Raw genomic sequence first — 27,727 nt, 5'->3', positions numbered from 1 at the left:
ACCATCCCTGGAAGTGTTCATAAAATGGTGGATAGGGGACATGGTTTAATGGTGAACATGGTGGTGGTTTAGGGTTAACCATTGGATTTGATGATCTTAAAGGTCTTTTGCCACCTTGACAATTCTGTGATCCTACTAAGCCTTTCAGATCCTCTCTTAACACGTGGTTTTTGGTCATGTATGATAAATATTCCAGTGTCCAGGCTTAAGAACATAATGCTGCAAAAGACAATGCTTTTAGACAGTTACATCAAGCAGAATGATTGCTTGTGTTATGTAGGTATGATGACTACGATTATGGAGAAGTTAATCAGCTACTTGAACGCAGCCTGAAGGTTTACATAAAGACAGTGACCTGCTACCCAGAGAGAACTACCAAGCGCATGTACGATAGTTACTGGCGTCAGTTCAAGCACTCGGAGAAGGTATGTGCTCCAAAGCCAAAGTGCCTTCACAGAGACCCCTGTGCTGTTTGAAAATTAAAACATGAGGACACCTAAAATGGCAGCATCTGTCACATGAACTGTTTTAAATCAGAGAAAAACAAATGAGAATCATTCCTTGAGTGTTAGATACCAATTTGACAAAAATACTTCTTAGTGTGCTGGAAATAATTTTTATTATTATTATTTTGAGTCACTTCTCTATAAAATTGAATGGACAACTGTAAAACAAATGTAAAGATACTTTACTTTTATAAAGTTTTAAAGATAAACTTGAGAATGCAGAAGCGGTCAACTATGCCTATACTTAGGATTTGGAGATCAAGAAATACCTAAATATATATATGCATACTTTATGGTGTTTTTCAGCAATAAAAATGTCAGCATGCCTTCAGATATCATATTTAATGTTTCCTGAGAAGGGTTCAGTGCATGAGTTCCTGCTAGCCTATCTGGCATGGAAACTGTTCCTTATTCTGTTCTCTGATATAACTGTCACAGGTAGTAATAAAGATAACCAAATATAATTTAGAAAGAACTAATGCCATTACGATACAAAAAAAGGTTTAAAGATGGCTTCTCAGATGGAAGATTGCTTAAAGCAGCAGTTGAGGCTAGTTCCTTGCAGTCCTGGGATGTTGTCCATATTGGCATCACTACACAGCTGTCTCTAGAGGAACTGTAGTCCTGCAGCAGGGTACAGGGAGAAATGACAAAATTTTCTTGCAGCGATACTTTACTAAAGGTTAGAATTTTCAGCCTGAATGAATAAACCATGTTGCATTCAGAGGTGAGCTAAATAGCTGATGTAATTTTTTACAGGTTCATGTCAATCTACTTCTGATGGAAGCTCGGATGCAAGCCGAACTTCTGTATGCCCTTCGTGCCATAACTCGTCACTTGACCTGAAGCACTTGCTGGCCAGGAGTACAGGGGCTTTTACTGAGTATGTAAAGACCTTTGGAAATAGATACACACCAGAAGCTGTTTGTGATGTAGCATCAGGTTATTCAATTCTCTAGTGTCAAAGTTTAGCCGTGCTTCTTGGCGGCTGTAATGTGCAATGACGTGTTTTATTTTCTTGATGCTTAACATTACTAATGATAACAAAAGTAACACTGAGGAGCGCTACTCTGCATTGTTTCCGGCTGGATTGCTGCACAGTGGTCAGGATCCTGAAACTGGTTTTATTGTATCCAATCCTAGCGCTTTGTTCTTTAAGCACTGGAGTGAAGTGCTTAGAGACTTCTTTTTCCAAGCAATCATTTTTCAGATTAGTGGAGTCCAGCAGAAGATCAGTTCTGCCTGTCCTGAGAACGTCCCACCACGTCGTGACTCGCGACAGAGACACAAGGGCTGTGCTGCATCGAATTGCCCACTGGATTCTCCTGTGTGTCCTGGAGACTGCTGCCAGTCACTGTCTTACTACAGCAATTGGAGGTGATGCAAGATGTGGATGCAAACATCGAGCACACTTTAATGTGAAATTAATCTTGATAAATCCTACAGCATGCTACTGAAGTGCAAAATTCATTCACGCTTTGTCATGCCCCTTCACAAGGAGAGGAGGCCTCACGATTTGCCATTTCAGCCACACTTACTGTGTTTCAATCATGCATAGTCTTGTTTTACTGACAGTCACCCTCAGTTGTCCTGACGATATCCATGCTCATCACGTGTTGCAATTTGTTTAGTTGGCACCTATAAAATTAATACACAGGCTGACCAAAAATAGGGTTGTGGGGTTTTTTGCACTCTCTTCTTTATCAATGTTTTAACTAAGGAAAGCAAAGGAAGGCTAGTATATCTATTCTTTCATATTGGATGTATAGAAATTATTTCCCATAACGTTTTCATAGCATGAAATTGTAGTATTCAAAGTTTTAAAAGTTTCTATGCATTAGTGTGAGTGAACAAAAGAAAAGTGCAATATCTGAAAAGAAAGCAAGCTTTTTTCCCTGTCATGCCACTGCTAAAGTGTCCTTCTTATATAGCCATAAAGAAATTTTAAAACCAAATTTCTTTATTGTCTAAGGCCTAGCAGTTTTGCTTTAGCTTTTATGGCTTAAGACAACCTGATACTGAGATGCCAAAGCATCCCCAAAACAAAGCATTTTTGGACAACCAGTAGTATTGGGGAAGGGAAGAAATAAGCTGCCAAAAAAATGTCACACTTTTGTGCTGTTTTCTGTTGCTTTTGACTAATTTTTGAGAGCACAAAATGTTGATATTTATAGCTTTATTTTGTATTGCATTTAATGAACCAGTGAAGTGCCTAAAGAGATGCTTAAACTTACCCAGTAGAACACAAGTTAACTGCTTCAGCTTTTGTCTGTTGGTTTGGACTTTTCATATTTCTTTTGAGGAGGGTGACCTTTATTTCTGTGGTATACATTCAAAACTAACTGGACAGGTTTATTTTTAATGTTCTGTTGGATTGTAGAAGTTAATGCAGGACTTTTTTTTCATTGGTGATTGCAGAATAGTTAGAAAAAAAAATACCACCAGTCATATTTTGACACTTTTAATTTACAAAACCATGGACCAGTACTCTCTCTACTAAAGTTAGTTTTCTCTTTTCTTCCTTTTTTCCTGATCTTTGCTTTGACTTTGCATGTTGTTTTTTCTGCTTTATCTGTCCGTTCCAGATTGGAAAGCCCAATGATTGTACACTTTTCTGCACTTTCGGACTGCAGACTCTGCATGTGAAATTTTTTTGAGGAAAAAAACAGTAATTTTTTTTAAGTGTCATGTTGGCTATTTAGAAAACTATCCAACAGACAGCACTGGTCTGTCTGCTAGAGAGCATTGGGTAGAACATCAGATTTATCTTGTATTGCTAACTGCAAAGATTTCTCAGAAATACTGAGATGCTCATATGTGTGAACTTAGATTTGCTTTCTAAATTGTTATGATCCTTTACCCCCTCTCTTGTGATTGTAGTGGCCATACCTAATGGCTTCTGCTGAGAGAAGTTTTCATGCAATACTTTCGGTTTTTTCCAAGTGATGGGAACTGTTCAGTACTACTTTAAATTTCTTTGCATTGAAAAGTCAAGTAGTCCTCAAGAAACACAGCTGAGCTCTGGAAAGGAGGTGAAACTAGATTTGGGTAGCTAATATGATGGCTTCATTTCCCCTCAGAAATGCAAAGACTTCTGGAGTAGGATGAGTTTTACATTTGGAAACATGAGTGCCTTTACTTCTTTCCTTATGAAATATACTTGCCAGCTCAAATGCCTTCATGAGCAAAGTACACAAGCAGATTTGAAATACAGAAACCATAAATGGATTGCTTCATAAAACTTGTAATAAACCAGTGTTTTGGTTTGGTTTTTTTAAGTGCCATATCAAGTCCCATATGGCCTGCAAGACATTCCATCACAGGAAATGTCATTGTACAACTAGTTTGCTATTTCTCTCTTTTTTTTTTCTTGAATATTACATGCAAACTTGAAACGCCTGGAAATGTTTTCCACGTGGCATTTTTTTCAAAGTATTGCATTTACAGTGCAACAATTTACAGCCTAGTTTTTATACACAAATTTGGGATTTTTATAGATGTTTGCTCAGAATAGGCATTTAAAATCAGACAATGCTACCATACACTTTATGTGTGCTTTAGGTTCACACTGTGACAGCTTTTAATGTGCAAGTGTTCTTGGAATTTTTGTTTTTTAATTTTTAAAGCATGCATGAATGTGAATCTTCACACTTTGTTCATTAATATTTTTCTTAAGGGTACCATAATCATTGGAAGTGTAGATCCTCTCCCTCTGTGTTCCTTCATTGGAATTGGTAATGACCAGCATTTATGTTAGTCCACAAAATCCTAGCCATAACCAACATAAAAACAAAGTGTACAGTCTCCTGTCTACTGAGGGGAAAGCTTGATAGGTACAAATTAACCAGCTAGCACAGGGAACACTGTGAGTAGGGAACAGAGCTTTTGAGCATGAACAGCTTCTTATCCTTGCAGAGTCACTTAAAATGTATGTTGCTGTAGAGTATGTCCTTGCTGAGATTGCTCTGTTTTTTTGGTAATGAAGAGAAGTGAAAAAGGTGCCAACTGGAGAAAGCATTTGCATTTCCCAGAACACTCTACCCACAGCTGAATTTCGTGAGAGTATCATCAAACATCAACAGAAATAATTGTTAAAACAGAAATAATAATTTTAAATTTGGGTGCAGTTTGTGCAGATAGCTACTACAGCTAGTGCTGTGGTGTCCTATGAGAATTTTGGTGAGCTGTAGATGGATTTCTTTTCATCAAGGCTGAATTGAAACATACATCCTTTGTCCTAAAGCCTTCATTAAAATGCAAAACACAGAATCATAAAATCTGCTGAGTTGGAAGAGGCCCAGAGGAGGCCCAATCCTGACCCTGCACAGGACAGGCCCAAGAGTCACACCCTGTGCTTGAGAGCATTGTCCAAACACTTATTGAACTCTGTCAGGCTTCCCTGGGGAGCCTGTTCCAGTGCCCAGCCACCCTCTGGGGGAAGAAACTTTTCCTGATATCCAACCTGAACCTCCCTTGACACAAGTTCAGGCCATTCTCTCCAGTCCTGTCACTGGTCACCAGAGAGCAGAGATCAGTGCCTGCCCCTCCTCTTCCCCTCACAAAGAAGCTGTAACTGCAATGAGCTCTTCCCTCTCCAGTCTCCTCCAGGCTGAACAGACCCAGTGCCCTCAGGCACTCCTCATATGGCTTCCCCTAAAGGCCCTTCACTGTCCTTGTGGCCCTTCTTTGGATGCTCCCTGATAGTTTCATATCTTTCATATTGTGGCACCCAAAGCAGCAGACAGGACTTGAGGTGAGGCTGCCCTAGTGCAGAGCAGAGCAGGACAATCCCCTCCCTTGCCCAGCACCTTGATCCTTGAAAAGGATGTACCTCAGCTGTAAGAGTTAAAGAATTGCCACTGTCACCTCTTCCTGTGTATTAACAAAAAAGCTTTAAGGAGCGGAAAATCAGTGCTTTAGTGCATCACTTGCAGTAAACAATTACAATTGTAAGTATAAATTTAGAACAGATCAGAAGAGAACAAAAAAAAAAAAAAAAAAAAAAAAAAAAAAAAAACATTTTGTTGCTCTATTACTTGAGTGCAGAAAGTCAAAGCACCAGATTCTTCAAGTTTATTTTTGTTTGGAGTGCTACTGATATTTTCATGGAATTTGAAAAAAGCAGCTAGCTGCCTAAATTGCAATGGGGATTTAAGCACCCAGTCACTCAGCAAAATCCTAGAAGATACCCACTTGAATGTTTGAGTCAGATTTTTAAAGAAACTGAGTCACCTAAATAAAATAGAATAAAATTCATTTCCATTGAGATTGAAAGAATAATATGTACCAGATTCATGTGATTCACAGTGATTTTTAATGAAATTAGTTGTTTTGGGGACTTAATGTAGACTTAGAGAACTCTCTCCTAAAGCAGTTAAACTGTAAGCCGCTGCTCTTGCAGAACAGGTTCTCAATGTTTCTCATGCATGTGTGTTTTCCATGAACACAGGCATGCATTTCAGGCTCATGATCCTGAATTTGGACTCCCTTTCAGAAAGGCTTGGTTGTTTAACCTCTACTTGCAGAAAACATTCATTGGTGGTAGTAAGTGGACAGCATGTGCCTGAACTAAAAATTTTTGGATCAAAAGAAATACCCCAACTCTTCTTGATCTCAAGTGATGTTCTTTCACTTACTTTCTGTAGATGTTTGGATCCTTCTCCCATAAATAAGGGGTGATGTTGCACAAAACAAAGGAAGAGGGAGTGGATTCATTGTAGATGAGCTTTGCCAGAGTGGATCTGACTATAAACCTGTAAGAATTAGTTGCTGTTAGCAGTCATTCCAAGAGCTGGACAAAATGTCAGTTTTCATTACCTGAACTTCAGGTTTACTGTTCCTCATGTCCCCCAGCACTATGTTTGTCTGAAAAGATGCATCCACCAGCTTTCCTATATTTGGGAATTGTAAATGGAACATTTTATCTCCAAATGAAAATTAATATAGTATTTCATACCTACTGCATAGATTATAGGTGTGAGAGATGGAGAGAGCACAGTAGTATGAGGAAACTTCAGGAGCATCTTGATCAGTGTTAATTTATTCCTTAGAGCACATTTCCTGGCAGGTGGTTGTGCTGCTGCTCCCCTAGTCTGCATCTCTTGCAGATATTTAATCCTTTGCTGCTCATCAGGGGAAAAATTGTCATTTTCCAACCTGCCACCACCCCTGTCCTGCATCAAGTGCTTCCTGTCTTCCCAATTCCCAACCCCGAGCAGCCTCCCAGCTGCAGGGACAACCTCCCAGCCTTAACCTTGAAAACAAGGTTCCTCTATCACTGCCTGTTGGTAAGGGCAGAGGTTCTTTCCCACATTTAGAAACACTTAATTGCCGTAGTAGATTATTTCTGGACAGGAAAATGCTAAATGTGGTTCAGAAGGATGAAACTCAGTATTTGTTTAGTAGTCTGTCAAAGCCTATCTGGAGTTACAGTAAAAAATGCAGTGGATCCACTAAGGAAATATTTTCTTTGGTGAAACGCCCCATGCTTGAGCTATCAGCTGTGCATGTTTCTCAGAGGGACATCTAGCAGGGAATTTGAGGTCCCCTTCTGCCAGGCAGGCTTACATGGCCATCTGGTTGGCAGTCCCTTGGGTGCCTTGCAGCCAGGCAGACTGCATCCAGCCTCTGGAGCAAGTGGATTTGGGTTTTTCTTTAATCTAGGGGAAAAATCCAAATGCATGTTGTGGAGTAGCTGCTGGAGACAGAGTTGGGTGTTCTTAAGGTACTGAGTATCATCAGGTCTCGTGGAAAATAGAAACCTTGTTCCTGATAGTAGTTAGAGGTACTGGAGATGCCAATTATTGTGGGAAGCAAGCCATGCTGTCGGCATCAGGAGGCGCAGAAGGAGTTGAGGTATTGGTCAGCTGAAGAAACTCCACTGATGTGTCTGAGTGGTTCTTCTGTGTGCCTGTGCATAGGGGAGGTGGTGGAGGATACCTCCTTCAAAGGTGTCCAGAGGGCTTCTTTGGGAACAGAGCTGGGACCCTTTCCTTACTCCAGAGATGGTGCAGGGGAAGGGAACCGTTCTGCCCAAGAAAAACTTGCTGCTGTTGAATTGCATTTCTTCCCATCAGCCCTTTGAAGGGAGTTTTGAGGCAAAATGGATCAATCACTAAGCATTGTGTCTCCAGCTGAGGAGTCTGGAGGGCAGCAACAGCAGCAGCTCCAAACACTTACAGTCCAAAACTGTGTCTCATTCCTCACTTCATGCTCATGTCGTGCCACCAGACCCAAACCTCTTCCCTCCAGCCCAGCTGCCACATGCCCACATGGCTGCAGGAGCAGCCCACTTGTGGTGGGTGATGTGGCCACTTTTAGGGGGAAAATAATAATATATAGGCTACAACCCTTGGACTCTGCTAGGCAGTGCAGCCAGAGGTCTTTTCACGACTGTGACCAGAACTGGATATGAACTGTAACTTAAAAAAATAGGAATTTTGCAAACTTGAAATATCTCAATTTTACCCTTTTCTCCTTTTGCTGGAAAGCCACACGATGAATGTATATGCTTTATCTTTCTATCCAACATAACTGAAAATCAGACTGCCAACTCCTTGTTTTGTATTAGCCTTTTTTTTTTTTTAAAAAAAAAGAAAGTTTGTGAGCAATATATGTAGCATGCTGTGAACATCTGTTTTGATCTTTGTAGTTACTCTTTAATCCATCAGTATTAACACCAGTTCTTTTTTGTGTTCCCCTTGGTACTTCGTATGCAGTGTAAGCAGAAGCTGTGATCGGCTTTGCAGTCCTGTGCCATGTTACTGTAACTCCTTGATTTTTTAGGAAGCACCTGACTGTGGGCCACCCTGGGGCAGGTAGCGTGCCCGTCCATGACTGCCACTTTTCAGTCTCTTGTACTATGTATAGTTCTAAGTAGAATAAGCTTTTTAACAGAATATTGATGCGGTTTATGAGTCACGCAGGCTGCAAGTGTCTGGTGTGTGAGAGTCTTTGTATTTATAGTTGTTGGGGTTTGGTTTTTTGTTTTGTTGTTTTGTTTTTTTTTTTAATTCATAAAGTAGCAAACTTGATAAACATAGCCACTTTAAACTGCTCTTGCTAAACAGACCCTGCTGTAGATAAAATACCACTGTAGATACAGGGAGAAGCATCAGCTGACCTCTCTCGACTGTGGGGGAGCCGAGCCCCTCTCTGCACAAAGCACGGTCCGAGCCACACGGCCACCCTGTGTGTGACTACAGATAGACCCAAACGCGGCCAAGGCTGGGGCCTGCTGTCTAATTTCAGCCCCCTGTGCCCGTAAGCCTGCTGCAGGCTGCCTCCCACACTCTGCTCACCAATGCATGGGGCAAGCATCAGCTCGCTGGCATGAGAGGGATGGACAGACCAGCTGCTGGACCACAAACATGGTCACGGCACTTCTGCAGCCAAAAAGCTTCCAAGCCTGTCTCAAGTGCAAAAATTAGCCCTTGATTGGCTGAGTGCAGAGCCTGGCACATTGGAGTAAGAAGCAGCATTGGCTCCCTGTTGGCAGCCTGGGTCTGAGCCCCCTTGGCTGGGGCAGCAGGCAGGGCAGCACCGTGCCCAGAGAGGGGCATTACATTGCATCTCCCACCTCTGACCCTCTGGACAGGGGGTAAATTGTACCCAGCCCAGTCCAGCAGCTGTCAGCCTCTTGCCTCCTTGTGCTACGGCCATGCAGGCATTTTGGGACAGAGGGTTAAGGACAAAGCTCTGATACTGTAGCTCCCTCCCACCACCAGGAAGTGAGGAAGTGTGGTAGCTCTGTGGGTCCCACAGTTCCTACAGCATCCTGTGGGCAAGTGGCACATCTCCTGTCCTGCCTCCCTGGTCACCACCTGTCCTGAGCCCCGGGGATAAGCCACAGGCTCCATGCTTTCAGGGGAGGTTTGCCTGCAAGGTGAGGCAGCTGCTAGGAGCTCACTGTGGGTTCCCACAGCAGCTTTTATCATTTCTTTCCTGTTGTTGCTGGTTGGGTTTGTTGGTTTTTTTTTCTTTTTTTTGAAAGGACAGACTGACCTAGTGGGATGGAATTTTTTGTGTGTGACTTTTGTTAGTTTTTAAGTTACCCGACTTGAATTTATCTGAACAGATGCAGAAGGAACTTTCTTTTTTTGTGAGTTAAGAGACAAAAACGCATTTTTAAGCAAAGGAATCGCGTATTAACATTTTAACAGCAATTCATAAATCTGCACTTTTTATGAGGTTTTGAAAAATCTATTTATAGGTACGGAACAATGGGGTTTGTTTAAAACTGTATCGCATTTATACTTGCTGAAATTACTTTCATTGTTATCAGTAGGAATTTCATTGGTTAAATAAAACGGATAAAACCTGACTCCTCTTTGAGCCATCATTTGCCACATGCTGGGGAGCACATCTCTAGAGCAGAACATCTGTGTTTTGGGACAAATCCAATCCTTGAAGTGTCCTTCCTCTCCATGCCTGTGTAGTGGGTTTTAATTTATGTATCATTCAATACAGAGATTATTTAATCCTTCTTCCAGGGAAACCTGGGCAAACCCCAGAGGAGAAGTGGGTGAGAGCCATAAAAACAGGAAGGGCATGCAAAGGCAAGAGGGAATGTGCGCTGAGGGTGCTGGCTCAGGGCAGTGCCAAGCTTACCTAGCAGTCAAATTGCCCCCAAGTGCCCAAACCCTGCCCTCTGCCCCATCCATCCCCAGAAGAAGGGTGACTTAGTGCTGAGAGATCACCAGGGAAGTTTGTCCTGGGGGAGATGATAATTTCCCCTCAGAAAGACTAAACTAGTTAACACAAGCTGCAGACCTGGGATGTTATGGGTGTAACTTCACCTCCAGCTGCAGGATGCACAGATCACAGATAAATACATGTATGTATATAAATATCTGCACGTATATACAGTGCTTATTTATTTGCTTTCAGTGGGAGTTCCAAAACTCTGAAAATATCTGTTGTCTTAGGTCCAGACCCCTTGGTACAGGTGGTGTGGCTGTCACCTCCAGTTGCCAGAGCAGCTCTGGACTGAGAGGGGCACCATGTCACGAGCACCATCATGAAAAAGATAAAAATCTTGTAGTATTCATCAAAGCCAAGGGCTGCTGTGGAATTCCTGCTTGTGCCCCTAGGAGTCCCAGAGCATGGGTGATCAGCAGGGCAGGACAGTGCCACCCTCAAGTGAGCCCTGCCCTGATTTTGGTCCCTGCTCACCCAGTGTATGGTGTGAGTGCTGAAGTGGGGGTACCCAGCACAGGAGAGCACAGCCCTGTTACCCTGCACCCCATCCTCACCTCTCCAGCTGGTTTGCCACAGGAAATTTAGAGCCAAAAATATTTGTGTGTTGGTGATTCCCCAAGACCCCTTTGCCCATCCTCCCGGGCCACCGCTCTGCTGCCATCTATCCCCTGCCCCCTGCGCCCACACTGGAGACCAAAGGGTGGTGGCAGACCAGGGACCATGTCACAGGGATGCTCATGTGCCCACACTGAGTGGCTGTGGAACAATCTCCCTGCAGCCCATAGGTGACTGCTGGGATGTCCCTGGGACCTGGCAAAGGGCCATGGCTGAGATAATGGTAGGCAGCCCTGCATGGGCAGCACATCCCTGGGGAGACACCTGGCTGGGCTGACCCTAAGCCTCACCACGTTCCTGCCCTCCTCATGGAGCACAGGGGGACGCCCTGGTGTGCCCCATGACCATCAGCTGGGAGTGTGGGCACCCCCAGCCTCCCATCTGGAGCCAAGAAGCCATGAGCAGGCCAGGGTGGCTGGCAGAGCGGTGTGCCACTGCCAGCGGAGACTGGCTGCCCACTCATGGCCCAAGCAAGCCCACAGCTGGAGGGCTGGATTTCCGCTTGTCCTGGGGTCTCCTTTGCTTCTTCCCAGCATCACCTCAGGCTCCTTGTGCCATAGCATGGGGGAGAAAAGGTGACCAGCCCCAGATCCCTGTACAGAGCCATGGGTGGATCTGCTCTACCAAGTGTATATTAACTGAAGTGCACCCAGATGCACAACTTCATTTCAGCACTACCTGCTAAATTAGACCTAATTATAAGCAATGTGGGAGCATGGAAACTCCCCCCAAAAACTCTTAGTTGGATCATGATGGAGTTATCTGGTGAGGCACCTGGGCAGAGGACCAGAGGCTCTACAAACTCAAGCTAGAATTACACAGATTTTAAATAACATCACTCATCATGCTAATGAGCTCATGTAAATATCATTGATTTTTTGTAAGCTTTTCAATATATAAGGAAGATGATCACTGCATTTGTACTTCCTGCTAAATTAAAACCCTCCTCATCTTCCATGGGTGTGTTATTTTCCTCAGACTTTTCTCAGGCCCTTGGAGCAAAACTGAAACCTTTCTTACCTGCAGGAAAGTGCTTTTGCAGGAAGGAAGCCTTCCTTCTCCTCCTTCTCCTGCCTGGGGCTGTTGTTCAGAGTATCAGTATATCCAGGCAATAAAATATAGACAAAAAAACTAGATACAGAAAATGCAACAAAATGTGATTACAGTCAAAACAGAAGTGTTTTAGCAGTGGTGACCTGTAACATTCAGTGTTGACTTGCTCAGGAAGGAGTTCCCTAGCAGTTTGCTGCCACAATGTGCAGCCCCGTGGAGGAGGGCTCAGCTTCAGCCCAGACCACCTCTACCATGCTGGTTTATGTCCCAGCATCTCTGAAAGCACCAGAAGGGCTGGGCTGGGGAGGTGATGCTGCCTGAACACAGACATTTAATTTGCCTTGCAAGATTACCTAGCTAATCTCTCTTGGCTCCCTCTGCAATGCGTGGAGAGAGGCAGAGGCTCCACCAGAGGGTGACATCTGCCCTAGATCATCTTCTGGGGGACTGCCTCCACCTCCACCCTCCACATCAGGGGAAACACGGTTGAGATGCAGCGTTCAGCTCACATCTGCAATACAGCACAGTGATGCTGAAAAGATCAGCTGAAAACAAGGTATTAGATTTAAGCTAACCCCTGGGCTTTTTCTCTCTTTTTTTTTTTCCCTGATGGAAAAACAAAAATAATTTTTTTTTGAAAAAGAGAACAGGAGCAGTTCCGTTGGAGGCATCATTACCAGCTCTAATTAGTAGACCTGAGCACAAATCCCCACAACCACAGAGGTCCAAAACCTCAGTGCGGTGCCCACAGGAACCCCAGCAGTGCCAGCAGGACATGTTGCAGGAATGTGCTCAGTGTTGAACACCTGCATCTGTTCACAGCTGGAAATGGGGGATGGAGAAAGGAAGAATGAGATTTTGAAAAAGCTCCAGAAGGAAATAAAGAACAGCGACCAGGTTCCCAGATAGATCCTATACCACCAAACCTCCCTTGGGTTGAGAATGGGAGCATGATCTGAAGCATTACAGGACCTGGGAATGGACAAAATTATCCTTCATCACAGGAGCCTGAGAGCCTGTTCACTTGTCCTTGATCAAACATAAAAGCTGATCGTAGCCAGGTGTGGGTCAGTCTCTTCTCCCAGGTAGCAAGTGACAGGACAAGAGGAAATGGCCCCAGGTTGCACCAGGGGAAGTTTAGTTTGGAGATTAAGAAAAATTTGTTTACTGAAAGAATGGTCAGGCATTGGAGCAGACTGCTTAGGGAATTGGTGAATCACCACCTTGGAAGAGGTCAAGGAACATGTGGATGTGGCACTTGGGGACACAGTTTAGTGGTGCATTTGGTAATGCTGTGTCAATGGTAGGACTCAGTGATCTTAGAGGTCTTTTCCAACCACAATGATTCTATCTGAGTAGTCATCCTCAACTGCTGTGGTGATGAGCTTCAGATTTGCACCCCTCTGACACCAGGACAGCCACTGTTACCATTCCAGCCTCTTCTGCAGCCATGGGTTCTGTGCCCTCACAGATCCTGGGGAAGGCAGCCCCTTGCCCTACATCGGACACTCATCTCATTTTTGCAGGGTGTAGTGGTGTTTTCAAGTGTAGGCTGTCACCTCCAGTGCGAAGGTGTACCTCCTACAGATGCCTGAGGGTGAGGGATGAACTCATCCACCCCACAAATGTGCATGTTTTCCATGAATTCAAAAAAATCTGGCCAAGTTCTTTGGGAGCTGGATTCATTCCACACAGGTCAGGCCAAGCTGTGTGGTTGAAGTGCACACAGTGGTTAATTCCATCTGTTTCAACAGGGCCACACACAACCCCCACCACCACCCAAATGTGGCTGCGAGTGCTGCGGGCCATGTCCAGCAGCACTCAGGAGGCATCAGACCCTGATATTAGTCCTACCTGCATGGAAGGATTTAGTGACCCAAGAGCCTTCCAAAGGGCTGTTGGAAAGACCATCCCACCTGTACCATCATCTGGGTGAACCATGTCAATGGACACCTCAAAGGTCTTCAAGGGTGATGGGACAAGCCCCATCAGCCATCAATCACAGCCAAGCTTCACTGGTCCCAGCTTCAGGCATCCAGCTGAGGTGCCCAGGTGAAAGGCAGGTGACATATTCATACTGAACACAGGGACCCCTGTGCCTGCAGAGAAGAAATTATAATGGCTACATCAAGATGGCATAAATCCAGAAAATGATGTCTCCATGAGTCTATTGTATCATCCCTCTGGAGCTGCTTCACTCACATCAGCAGTTTGTCAGTGTCAGGATCAAGCAGAGACCATTTCTCAGCCCTTCCTGTTCACTGTTTAGCTACTGGCTATTTGGTTTCACAGAATCATAGAATGCTTGGGTTGGAAGGGACCTTTAAATGCCACATGGTTCAGCCTGGGACATCTTCAACCGGATCAGGTTGCTCAGAGTCCCATCCAGCCTAACCTTGAATGTTTCAAGGGCTGGGGCACCTACTACCTCTCTGGACAACCTGTACCAGGGCTTTACTCATTGTAATTTACCTTCATTTAAAAAGAAATATCTTCCTTTTATTTAGTCTGATATTCTTCTCCCACATATCCTCCCCTGCCCACCAGCACAGTCCTGTCTACCTGCTGCATCTCCTGACATTGGTCCATAACCATCTTCTACCAGCAGGTACTGGGGATTTGGAAAAGTCACACAGTGACATCCACTCCAGATGTCCATTCCTCACCATGTTCAATTAGATTAAAACATCAACTTATTAATAAAGATGATACTGCAGAAGAATTTGAAGCCTCTGCTTCAGTTTTGCAGGCAACTTTGCTGCTGGCTTAGTAGAAAATGTCTTCTACCTCCCAGGAATACTGTCACAATTTCAGTATTTTTTGAAAGGAGACAGGGTTTTTTCACCCTTACAAATGGAAGAAAATCACACATATGCAAAGATGGGCCATGGCTGAAGGCTATGCCTCTGAGACAGAAAGAGCCACGTTCACATGCCAAACCTGCTGTTAGGCAGGAGTGGGTGCTGAATGTCAATATCCAAACCACTAATCCAGACCCTAGGCTGCTCTTGGATGTTTCCTGTCCTTGTTCCAACCTGGACTTCAAAACTATTTTCCACTAAAAATGGTAAATTGCCATGAAAAGAACCCTGTCTGATAAATCACCCCATTCTGACAGAATATAATTCCTTGGAGATTTTCCAACCAGCTGTAACACTAACACCACTGGAAAGTCTTTAAGCTTTTCTGCTTGTCTGGAAACACCAGTTGTGTGGAAATCAATAGCAGATGTTACCCAGTGTGAGATCCACTGAAGTAAGTCCAGCAGCCCAGGAGTCTGTGCAGCAAAGAGAAATCATCCCATGCCAAACCCACAGTATCGCAACCTCACTAATACACACACACCCTGGACACACCTCACACTCCTTGCTCCCAGACAATCCCTCCTGGCCAAACGAGTTACACTGGTATTTATTATCCATACCTTTTCCATTTTCTGGCACTGGCTACACTGGAGAGATAACCTGTGAGCAAGCACGGCTCAGTTCCCTGTTGAACAGGAGCAGCTCCCTGACCAGAGGGAGGGACAGAGCTGCTGATGGAGTTCCATGCAAGGTGAGCAGCTTCAAAACGTGCAATGGTAGCAGAGGTGTGACCCAGAGGGCCTGAGACTGAGGGGCTGTCCTGCAGGGCTACTGAGTCCCTCTGCCATTATGGTGCCGAGCCCCAAGGTGGATGCAGCAGAGACAAGGGTCACCTCGAGGTGCAGAGACCCTGTGTCAAAGCTCGGGGTGATCTGGTTAGGGCAGGGACACCTTCCACTAGACCACATTGATCAAAGCCCCAACCAACCTGCCAACTTGGCCTTGACCATTTCCAGTGATGGGGCATCCACAGCTTCTCCAGGCACTGTACCAGTGCCTCACCAGTTCCTGCAGACTCAGCTGCAGGGGTTCATCTGCCCAAGGAGAGGTACTTGCAAAACAGAGATGCCAACATCTGGTTTACTCATCACAGGACCTCCATACCTTCAGTGGAATATAATTACCCCTGGTAGGGAAGGTAAGGAAGTTGTGACGAAGCCAGTCCAGGGACCAGCACTACACAAGAGGGAGTTTCTCCCTGTGAGCTGTGAAGAACTGTGCTGCTGTGCTGTGATTTCTGCATGAAAACTGGCTATCATGCAGCACTCCAGGGGCATCTCACTGCATCTCACAAGAATAAAGCAGTCCCCTCTTCTGGCACACACACAGTCATATGCACTGCCCTCAACACCTCAGCTTTTACCAAGTTACTCTGCAGCTTAATTAATTGAGTCTTAGAGTGCTTTGAGAGAGGAAAGGTGTTTAAAAAGCACAAAAGAGCCATTAATATCAGATGTCAAGCTGTTACAAGGAAAAACTTTGCTGCTGCTGTTTTCTTGATTAGTCAGGACACCCTAGGTTGTTATCTCATTTGCAACTGTGACAGAAACTGATACCAGCCCCTCTTAGGAAAAGTTATTTTATTTTGTTGAAGCCATACGTTTTGAAGGATAGAGGAAAGCTCAGGAGCCATAAATCATGTCTAGATAAGAAAAATCTCAAACAGTGTTTTTTTGCAGGATGTTGCTTGTTCTGTGATAATTGCTCGATGTTCAAGGCAGATTTCCCACTGCCTGCTCAGACATGCAGCACAGAAGAGAAGTGCCCCATGCCAGTTACTGTTCTTAGCATTTGAAATCTGAGCATGTTAAGACAATTTTAATAATACTCTTTAATAATAATAAATCCTATAGAGCTGCAGAGCCATGGATTTCAAGGTCTGTCTGCTTGCTGTCAGAAGTCATGGCTGCAGCAGAGATGTGCTGGCCTGAGCTAGGTGGGGTAGCAACGGTGGTGGCAAATTGACAATGCAGAGCTCCTGAGGTGCCTCAGCTTTGCTGCTATGAGCACATGAGCTCCCACGTCACTGCGACTGCAGAGCTGCGCTGGAGATGCTGGTGGACCTGGGATGCAGGGGCTGCTGGGTTTAGCTGTAGGGAAGCTGCTCTGGCTACAGAGCCCCAGGAAGTGCACGCCTGGCTGCTGTGCAGTGCCACACAGCTAAGATGAGTCAGAGATAAAGTCACACAGAAGGTGCAAGACAGCTGTGGGGGGGGCAGCTACCCCTTCTTCCCAGTGCTTGGGCTGCAATTGAGAGCTGCCACCATCACACATGCCTTCAGAGGCTGCTGGGGATCCCGTCACCCCACCCTAGCATCCTCTGGGGCTTGAGCTGGCCTCTTTCCTGCCTCGACAGCTGCCATGTAGCCCTTGAGGAGTACCAGGATTAAGACAGGGTCTCATGAAGGAATGGGAAATCAGCTCCACATCTGTCTTGACAGCAGACCAGGCATGTTTGAGTGAGGACACATGCCAAGTTCAGTTTGGAGAGCATCCACTGGCTGCTCTCTGCCTGTTAGCAGCCATGACCTTGCCCCTTGCACCCAACATTCCTATAGCAAAATGCCACTGACTTCACCCAACTACAACCAATACTGGCACACAAAAGCTGCTTTTCCTTTTGAACAAAGCCAGTTCTGCTTGCAGACAGCCTCTCTTTCTCCACAAACAGCAGTGGCCCATGAAGGGTGAGGCAAGGAGTCATCCTCTCTTTCCACTCATGCCACTGCTTCCCCACTTTGTCACCATTGTTGGTATCCTGCTTTGCCATTTGCATCACTGCTGAACAGGGTGGGCTGGGATGTGCACACACACCTGGTTGCATTGAGCTCCTGAACTAAAGAAACAACTCTGTCCCATCATGAACCAGCCAAATCTCCTTTTCCTTCTGAATCCATCCATGCCAGCTCAGCCTTGCTGCAGGCTACACGATGCAGGGGCAAAGCGACCATGTTAGTAACTAAGTTCTCTTCAACCCAGGACAGGCCACCACCAACATAGCACTACTGATATGGCAGCACCAGCTTGCTCACTCCTGTGACTCATTATGGGATGCTACGGTAGATCAGGGGTCCACACCAGGCTGGCACTGGAGGGAGAGACACAGATGGGTGTGAAAGGAAGGAATCATGTATGGAGGACTCCCAAACATCTTGTGGAGTCCAACCAAAGTAAATGCTGCTGAGACAGGAAGCCTCCCTCCCGCAGGCAACTGCACCAAGAGATCCAAATCCCCTTGCTGAGCCAAGCCCCAGGGAAGGGCAGCATTCCTGTGCCCTTCTCCAGCAGTGGCAGATGTCTCTGTGCTCCTCATCTGGCTGCAAACCCTTGCTGGCCCCCTGCAAAGCCCTGATGTGTGACCCAGCTTCAATGTCACAGATGCTGGAGGACGTGGCTCATGCTGGCAGAGGGAAGAAGGGGTGAAGAGAGAGCAGAGAGGATGTGCAGTGTAGAAGAGGAGTTGGTTCTGCCTCTGACATGAAGGCGTCTCTTTGTGTGTGGGTCTTCACACAGCAAAACAAAAGCTGCAGCCTGGGATCCGTCCTGCCTCTCCTCCCACCTGATAGTCCATAGTCCCCTGTGTGCTTCAGGAGCAGTCAGCTCTCAAGGGAGACAAGGCAGTTGGCAACAAATTTGAATCCAAAAGTGTGGCTCCCTGATCTGCTGAGCATTGGAGCAGACACAAGGGCTTCAGGGCTAAGACATTCGTGGGTTTAGACCTTCAGAGAACACCACATCTTGAAGATTCAGGACTCAGACCTTCAGACAGGGTGGAAGGAGCAAGGAAGGGTTGGGGGAAGATGACCTTGGTCATCTTGGGAAATGCTTTCCCACCATGCAAAAAAAAATGGGCAGTGGGTCTTTCCTTGCAGCAAGATCCATGCAATTTCAGATGTCTGGAAAGGCCGGAAGGTATATGAGATATACTCAGCTGCATCCCCTCCACCAGTGGGACACCAGAGAAATGAGCAATGCAGCCAATAGCAGGACTTTGTCCCCATTCCACCCTGCTCCTTGCTGTTTCCCACCCCCTTGCACTCTTACCTCCCTCTCCTTTCATCAAGTCCTAGTAACCCTCTGTAAGTCATGTCCTCCCCTAACCACCACCACCTGCTCCTTGGAAGGGCTGGGCTTCTGCAGAGCTCACTGCCTCTGTGTAAGTCTCAGTGTCATCACAGCCAGAAAGAAATTACCTCATACCACATTTAGTGTGCATTTCCCAGAGGAAGCATCTTGACACCTGCAAATCACAGAAAATTTGTGGCCTGCACGGATAAAACCCGAACATTTTACAACAGACAGAACTCTAGTTACAGCGGTGGTGGCCCCAAGCGACGTTGCCTTGGCCCTCCTTGTTATTCCCCAGTCAGTTCATTATTATTAATGTCACTACAATAAATACCAGAATGAAATTGACAGCATTTGGCCACGTATCTTAAAGCATTGCCCCACTCCTCCTTTATTCCATGTATTTGCAGCCTTGGTTTCTGTTCCTATCAGTCATCAGAAGAGGCTTTAGGGACAAACCGTTTGACGATGTGACCAGCTAGGTAATAAAAGCCATGCAGAACCGCGGCCGTGGCATCAATGACCAGCGCGAAGGTGCCCCCGATCCCAGTGGCCATGTCTTTAAGGACAGAGGGAATGGCACAGATGGAGTGGTAAGGGAAAGCAGCAAGGTGAAGGACAAATGCCACAGGGATGCTCAGGATCCTGTAGGTGAGGGATAGCACATCTCGAACAATTTGCAGGAAGCCCAGGAAGATGTTGACGATGACCCTCCCAACATCATAGGGGATGCTGATGAGCACCATGCTGACGGCTTTAAGGTAGGACACCATCCCATTCCACAGGCTGTAGACTCCGTCCAGAATTGTACCAACAACTCGCTTTACAACGAGCCACAGAAAATAAAACACAAATTTCACCAGTTCCACAAAGATGTAGATGAGGAGTTCCAGAAGTTTGATGAAAGGGGTAGCAATGATGCCAGCCACTTTTCTCACCCAGCCACTCTCTTTGGTCTCCTGGTTGTTACTTTTTCCCACTTGCTCTCCAGAGCGGATCTGACTGACAACTTGCAATACTGCTTCTCTTTTCTTCTGGCTTTGTTTGTCTTTCCCACAGTTGCCTTTGAACAAGTGAACTCCTGGTAGAAGCTGCTTCTCCAACTCTCCCACCGTGAGGTCTGCCAAGCTGTTCTCATCATTGATTTTTTTCACTAGTCCCAGGGACCACCCCTCTGGAGCATCACAGCAGGCTGCCAGCCAGAGGCTCTCTGGCACTGACACCTTGCCTTTAACTTGGATGCTGGAAGGAATTGCGCCTGCAAGGAGATATAGATGATCCATCTTGGAACAGTAAGGGATCAGAGCTTGCTCCACTACCTTCCCAATGTCTCTGTGCCAGCTTTTGCTCAGAGCTGGGCTCAGAGGGACAGCGTTTGTGAGTGTGTAAGTGGCCACCTGGAAATCCTCCTCATTAAGCAAACTGGGATTGAGAAGGCCTCTCTCATAGCCAGAGCCCACATAGTCTGAGGTCAGAGCTTGATTTGCACCAAGGTTAGCCACAGTGCCACCAATATCGGCTTCATGCACCATTTCATGCAAGTCATTTTCTGGATCATCTATCTGAAAGAGTAGAGAGAATGTTACTGCATGCAATTCACCTTCCTAGAAAACAATGTGTAACATGAGCCCTGACATATATTTTTCATTAGGACTACTACTACATGCCGTACCTTGGATTATATCCTGCACCCTCTCATTACTTTCCTTGAAGTGAGTGCTTCAGAGGAGTGTATTCTCTACTTATCTTCTCTGCCAAACACATTGGTTTAGGCTCCAAAGGATATTTGCAGTTCTCCAGTCTGGTACACAGCACAGTACAGACTTCAAAATCTCACCAGGCACCATATACCAAGCCTCTGACTTGTAATTTGTCCTAGAAGAGATTTTTAAGACTAATAGATGGCTAGATTTAGGGTCATGTTTTCACCTCCTACTGTGGTGGTACCTGCAGTTCATTTAAGAACTTAACCATGGCACCTTAAGCTTCTCTGAACTATCAAATCCAAGTCATGGGGAAAGAAAAAAGACCAAACAAGCCATGGTGTATAAGATGTCTAGAGAAGGCATTTACCTCTCACTACCTATTGTGTAAGAAGCAAGAATGAAGCCAGACATCATGTTAGGTGACCTGAACTACCCCACCTTGAACAAGAGTCACAGCAGTGAGGTCCTAGGGCTGGTCATCAGCAACCTGATCTTCATGTCATTAACAGTCTGAACCTCATCCTTAATGACCACACAGCTCCTGGCATAACACGGGTGAGGGTGCCATCACCAAAGGTCCTCGATGGAATCTGTGCTACCTGCTTTTGGTTCCCATGCAATGGTGCCAGAGGTAGCAATTACTGCCATGGGAGTTTGTCCTGGAGCCACGCATGAGGGAAGGGGGCAGGTGGAGGCGGTAAAGAGCAGTGGGAGGAGAAGCACTAAATGGCAGGGTGTGTTCAGGTCTTTCTCAGGTGGCCATGGCTCTGTCTGATCCATAGTCATTCCTATTGACACTGCCTGCAGCCGCTCCAGAGGGCTGCGCCAAACTGTCATTTTGTTCCTCAAATTAGAGGGTGAACATGTTGGTAGAAGTTCAGGGATGGCAGATGATCTCTGGCAGTCACTGTCTTCTGTAGTCTCTGTTCCAGAGGCTGTGGCCCTCAGGTCCCCGCATTGTCCTGGCCCAATTAAACCTTCTGCCTTTGCCCCTGGCCCATAAATTGTTTCCTGCACTATATAATGTGCACTTTGGAGACATCTATGGCAGACAGTTCATAGTCTACTGAATCATTGCCAAGTCATCCATCCTTGTCTCTTGACCACCCTGCAGGACACTTGGACAGATACCAAATTATGACCTTGCCACCTTACACAGAGTTTGCATCCTCTTAGTGGCACATCACTCCTCACATTTCTGCACAAGCCTGTGCTGAGAGTGAGGGTGAAAGGGCCAGTGTCAGCAACTGTCCATCACCCTCACCTGGGAGCTGAGCTCTGGCTGGCTTCCTGCATCAGCCAAACCCCTGCAGTCAAGGCGCAAGGCTCCCTCTGTGCCAAGCTTGGTCACGGTGCCAAGCCTGGATATTGCAGAGGGCTGCATTAGCCCACCTCCTGCTAAGGAGGTTTCTTGGTCTTTTTTTTTGAAGCATCTGGTGCTTATTGCTTCAGGACTGGGAGGATCATAGTGAGTCCCATGTGCTGATGCACAAGTCACAGCTTTTTCTAAATGCACTGCCTGACATTTTGCATTCCACAAAATCGCTGTCTCTTCCTCCCCCCCCCCCCCCTTCCCTTGCCATTCTCCCCTTCTGATAAGATGATGGTGTGCCATGGGACAAGGGATGCACCCAGTGTGTTTAATAGCACAGAAGAGGTGAGGGGGATTGGTCACAGATGTGAGGCTGTGCCCTGGAACTGTCCTCAGTGCTATGACCCTTTGGAGTTTTATACCCTCTCAAAGACACTCACCCCATCTCACTTCCATGGTGAGTGCTGCCAATCTACAAGGACATATAGACTTAAGATGGATCAGCTCTGCCTCCTGGCAGAAATTATCAACCTACACGAAGCAGAACAAACTTAATTTCTTTCTCCCTGTGAGCTGCTGCATGCAAACCTTGAGGATCCTGTCAAGTAAATATGTCCTGGTTACCTGTCCAGTTGCAGGGGCCTTTGCACATACCACCAAGATTGTTTGGGTGCAATTAAAAAAGAATATGATAAAAATGCAGCTGTCTGCTGCTCATGTGTCAGGCTCTGACATCACCTAATTATGCTTATAATAACTCCTATTATGGTTTGTCATAACTAATGTGTAGCTGAGGTTTTCATGCCTCCTCCAGCTCAATCCCAAAGTCAGGCCATCTCAGCACTGCATCTAATCTGCATTGCAAGATACCTTTGAAAAGCTTCTGGCTTGTGTCATCCCAAAACATATCTGTGTTTATGGGGCCAGCCATGAAGCCATCTGTCCAAATAACCTGGAAGAGCTGAGGGCAAAATCCAAGCAGACAGGTAAACTCTTTATCATAGAATGGAGGTTTAAAAATAACTTATGTGCCTGCAGCCTGTATGGATGTTAGCATATAACAATATTGATGTGCGTCATTAAGTGGAGGGTGCAGTCTGACAGAAGGGACAAGGGCAGAGGGGGATTAGAAGTATGGCAACACACAGTTATTAGGGCAGGCAGCTTCCATTCGGTTTGGTCATTTAACAAGGCAGGACTCTGCCACCCCCACCTTCCCCACCCTTGTATCTAGTATCCCTGAACTTCAGCTTCCCTCTCCCACCACTACCTCCTCAGGCACCCTTACACCTTTGATTGAAGTGGAAATGTTTGATCCAACCTTAGTTGGGATTCATACCTCAGGGAAGAGGCACACGACGTCTTACGCTGAAGTTTCTGCAGTAGGACATTCACGAGTGGCTCTAGAAGTGCCTGCTCTCTTGACTCTCTACCAAGAGAGATTGCAAGAGCAGCTCAGAGGTAGCTGCATTATAGCTGGGCAAGAATCCCATCTTGGTTGTCTGCCTGGTGGTAGCCATTAACCAAATGAAAACATAAGGCACTTCATCCAGCCCCTCATAAAATAGGATGGAAAAAGCAACTATGGAGTTTTCCATCTCTCTCTAAGCTACAGAAAGAATCAAGCACAGAGATTTTCAGACAATCAAAATAGAATGCGGTAAAAAACACCTGAGTGACTTACTCTCAACCCCTAGGAAATCTGTGGCAGAGCAGGTTTTCAGATCTGAGGAGTCCCATCAGTACCCTGCTCATCAGCCTACCCTTCCTGCTCTCTAATTTTTCCCTAATTGCTGAATTAATTCATTGTTTCCAGCTGCCAATCTGCTGTGGATGGCACTGACATTCCTCACACTTCTCACCCAATTACTGCCTCTCTGTTACATTTGGCATTTGTTTCTCAGGCAGACATTCCTGAGGAGGGAGTGAGATGGTGCCCTCACCACTTACATCATTATCACAAAAAAAAAAAAAAAAAGCATATGACAACCTTGAGGCCCTCACTAGAGTGCTGAGAGTGTTTTTATAGTGATTTCTTTCCCTTTGCTGTGTGTCTGCATCTCCATGTGTAAGCACATGCCACTGTGCAGCTGAGCCAGCTCATACCCAGCTATCCCTGTCTTGGCAAGGAAATTACCCAGAAAATTGGTGATATGAGCTCACTGGGTTGTGCTGCAGAGCAAGTGTTGCTAAGGGTTCCCTTCAGCAGCCATCTGACCTAGCCTTGGTAGAACATACATAATGGGTGTGAAAGCTTTTCCCCACTCTCTCCTCCAAGTGGCAGTGTCTGAGAGGGCTGTATGCACTCATTTCTTGAGTTATAGGAATTTTTCATATTCTTGATTTCTTCCCCTTACATATTCTTCTGCAGATTTTTTTTTTTCTTGTCCTAGTACTTTTCTGTCTCAGTCAGAGACTCCTCCAGGGAACTGCAGTGTTGCTAACTCCTGCCTCTGAGACATCTGCATTTCACTAGTGGATGAAAGAGACCCATTAGTGGGGTCTCATTATTATTATAGTGGGGCCTCAGTAGACCCATTATTGTCAACCTGTAAGGCTGCTCTGGAGAAGCCAGATCAAATAAAGGTAGCACCTGCCCTACTATTTCCGAGGCCACAGAAGGTCTTGGTGGCAGGATACACAAGGTTTGGGACTCTGGACTGCTGGCAGGAACCAAGACAAGATGAGAGGTCAAAACGGATGGAGCAGGAAGGGCAGAGAAGCCAGCTCAAGGGAGGTCCAGGGGAACCAAAGTTACTGGGTGGGGGGGCTGCCCACTGCTCCATGGCAGGAACAGCTCCTGAGCCTACCTAGGTAGGTTGGGAGAGCTGGACCACAAGAAGCAGGAGAAGATATGGGAGCTAGAGGTGATGAAGGGTGTCACTGGCCAAGGCAAATGGGAAAGGATCTCATCTCTGCTGCTTTACCTTGCTGCCTCCATGGCACTGACCAAAGATTCTTGCCAGATTAGGTCCCCTTTGTGCTTTAAAAATTTGCCACCCTTCCACAACTCAGTAACGACAGAGTCTGCAAAAAGTTTCCTTTGTTTTAAAAGGGCAAGCTCCCACAGCTTACCTGTGAGGTGGAAGGAGCTCAGATCAAAAGGCTCTTAGAAACTCCTGCAATTCAAGACCCAGCCCAGAGAGCCAGAAGACAGTCCAGGCTAAGATAACCACTTAATATCTCCTGTCTTCAATGCCTGTGGCCTTAGTATCTCATCACCACATATGAGAAAAACAAGCACAGCATTCTCCTGGCAGAGGAGTGAGCTGCCACTGGATTGTGGCAACATCCAGTAGCTGAGGGCCACACTTCTAACACACTGCTCTGACACTGCAGCCATTCCTGCCCTCATAAACACCCTTGCACACTGATAATCTCTCCTGAGCTCAACAGATGGGGTAGCCTGATGTTGCTACAATATTCGTCATTATCACTGCTGAAAAATCTAAAAAATGGGAGGGAAAAAAAGGAGAGCTAAAGTTCTCTTAGGGCACCGCCAGTTTTAAAGTATTTCCTTTAAATTGAACAGCCTGAAGGCCTTGGTTAAGCATGCCAAGTGACAGGGGAGACAAAAACCACTGAGGCTCTGGCAAAATTCATTTTATACTGCATACTTCTGACCTGACTGAAACCTGCATGCCCCACAACACAGCAACTCATTTTCCTACCTCAGTCTGCAACACTGGGACACACTGAAAAGCTGCAGCATCAACTTGGTGAACCACAAATGGATGCTTTATCTCTGCTCAGTGAAGCTAAAGAACCCCTATCAACACTGTGCTCATACTGGCAACAGAACAAACTTGAACTTGACACTGCGATGTTTAACCCACAGCAGTGCTCCCTGCCCACAAGAGCTGGCTGGGCAGGACAAACACATCACTGGTGTCAGAGAGGGCTTTCCTCTCCCTTGGCACTGCACTTTCATGCAGCAGCCTCTCAGTTTTCATTATATGCTCTTGGGACAAGAAACTATTTGTTTGCCCAGCTCCAAGCATAAAAATAAGTTTTGCTCATGCTATATTCATACCAACAGAAGTTCAACAAGCAGAGTTCCTGCCTCCTCTGCAAAATTCTAGCCCCAGCTTTACCCCAGAGGAAATGTTCTCCAGGAAGAGTTGCTTTTCAGTGAAGGAAAAGCTGCCTTACCTGCGGTTCAACCAGCCAGTTCTCCTCCTCACTTTGAGCTGGCTTTGTAAACTTAAAAGCCGAATAAAGAGGGATTTTGTCCTTAGTACTGTAGAGGGTTGCAAATCGTGGCTCTTTGTTGTACTGCTGACAGATTTTCACATGGAACGGCTCCGTAAATCCTTCGGGTGGGACTTGTCCAGAGAAGAACACGTTACACTCGGCAAAACCAGTTTCATCCTCTCTAACAACTCTGCCCTGGGAAAAGCCTGGAAAAACTGAGATGCAAAGCAAGAATACAATTGACGTCTTCATGGTCCACTCCCTGGAGCCGAGGGAAGCCCCGTCTGCCTCCGCTGGGTACGGCAAAGGACCTGCGCTCAGAGTCCATGCAGCAGCGAAGCCAGAAAGCGTCTGGAATTCGGGTGTAGCGTGCGAGGGAAATGAAATCTGAAACCACAGCCGATCCCTTCGGGGAGCCGGCGCGTTCTGCAGGCAGCACGTTGGGAAACCGAACGTGCGCGAGGCTGCGCTGACACACGCTGCGGGCGCCAACTGCCCGCAGGAGAGGATGCCAAGCAACCTGAAATCATCTGGGAAGAGGAGGAGGGACGCCCCTGGCAGCGGCAGGGCTGGAGCTGAGCAGCACCGACTGTCCAGGCTGGGGCTCAGCGCCGGCGGGGGTGTGGTGTGCTGCATTGCAGCAGTTCCCGGCAGGAATTTTGGCTGACACAGCCAGAAATGTTCCTAAGGCTGTCAGAGGGGATGCTGCAAAGTCAGATTCCACCACCCCAAAGAAGGTATTAGCTGTCCTCTCCAGCTGTGAGCCTGGCCAAAGGAGAGGGAGAGAAAGAAGAGAGGTGGCAACATTGGAGCTTCTGGGAGTCCTCTGTCCCTTTTTGGGGTGTCTGTCATCACTATTGCTGCCAGCCACATGCTGCTTAGATGCTTGGGAAAGGCATTCACTTCCCATCTCTCCTGGTGCTGTATGGGTAATTAAAAACCCTCAAGTATCACCTCATCTCGGGAGACCCTCTCTCAGAAGAGATTAACAACAGGTAGAAGGATGAAGACCCTCAGATCACGTACCCCTAATCAGCATCCGCCACAGAACATTTTGGTCAAACTTATGGAACTGGCAAAAAAAGGAAATGAAGCTGCTCCTCTGAGTTTATATTCAGCAGAGTAACCATCCATCCAAGAAACAGCTGCCTATGACACCTTGGCTACTGCTGGGTAAAAGCAGTATTCCTTCAGTGACTGGGAAAAAATAATGTTTTCAAAATAGTGGAGATGGAAAGGAAATTACAGAGCAGTAACTTGGAGTCAAGAAAAGGTAGCATTTTCCCACCCAAGAAGTGAGATGTGATCAGCTGTGTTGCCAACAATTTAAAAAAATCCTAGATGCCAATAGGGCCCTTTTATAATAAAATTTCCAAGCAAAAAACCTCCCACGTGCTATCATGCCACAAGTACTTTGCAGACAAGGTAGGATTATGTCCATACTGAAAATTATGAAGTGTAATGGTGAGTGGTTAAAGGTAGTGAGCCTGCCCAAGGTCAGAGAAGGAGTCTGTGAAAGGCTAAAAATAGACTGCATTGTATGACCATCATTCCTCTACTCAGGGATGACTTCTGGAAGGATCAAGACAAGGAAATATGTCAACACCTTTTGGTGTGTTGATATCAGCTACGGGAGACAGAGGCAGACTGGACAGGCTGGGGAACAACAGGAAATGTAGTAAGTGGGCCTGGGTTTGGTCCAGGCAGATG

General features: G+C 46.1%; 2 protein-coding genes across 3 annotated transcripts in view; one reads left to right on the top strand and one right to left on the bottom strand.

Moving 5' to 3' along the window:
* SESN3 (sestrin 3) overlaps window positions 1-2,594 on the top strand; it is a 38,309-nt gene extending 35,715 nt beyond the window's left edge. For both annotated transcript variants that reach the window (XM_054003241.1, XM_054003233.1), the window contains exons 9-10: window positions 281-425; window positions 1,266-2,594. In XM_054003241.1, the coding sequence (XP_053859216.1) occupies window positions 281-425; window positions 1,266-1,352 (232 nt within the window). In that variant the 3' untranslated portion in view covers window positions 1,353-2,594. The remainder of the gene's footprint in view (window positions 1-280; window positions 426-1,265) is intronic.
* Window positions 2,595-16,302: 13,708 nt separating this feature from the next.
* Window positions 16,303-27,397, bottom strand: ENDOD1 (endonuclease domain containing 1). Its single transcript, XM_053971677.1, has 2 exons — window positions 25,976-27,397; window positions 16,303-20,367 (listed from the first exon to the last, which is right to left on the bottom strand). Exons 1-2 carry the CDS (start codon window positions 26,651-26,653, stop codon window positions 19,234-19,236), a joined length of 1,812 nt encoding a protein of 603 aa, XP_053827652.1. The 5' UTR covers window positions 26,654-27,397; the 3' UTR covers window positions 16,303-19,233.
* Window positions 27,398-27,727: the final 330 nt, after the last annotated feature.

This window comes from Vidua macroura, chromosome 2, assembly GCF_024509145.1.
Source record: "Vidua macroura isolate BioBank_ID:100142 chromosome 2, ASM2450914v1, whole genome shotgun sequence".
Taxonomy (NCBI): Eukaryota; Metazoa; Chordata; class Aves; order Passeriformes; family Viduidae; genus Vidua; species Vidua macroura.
This window is presented reverse-complemented; position numbering and strand designations above follow the sequence as displayed.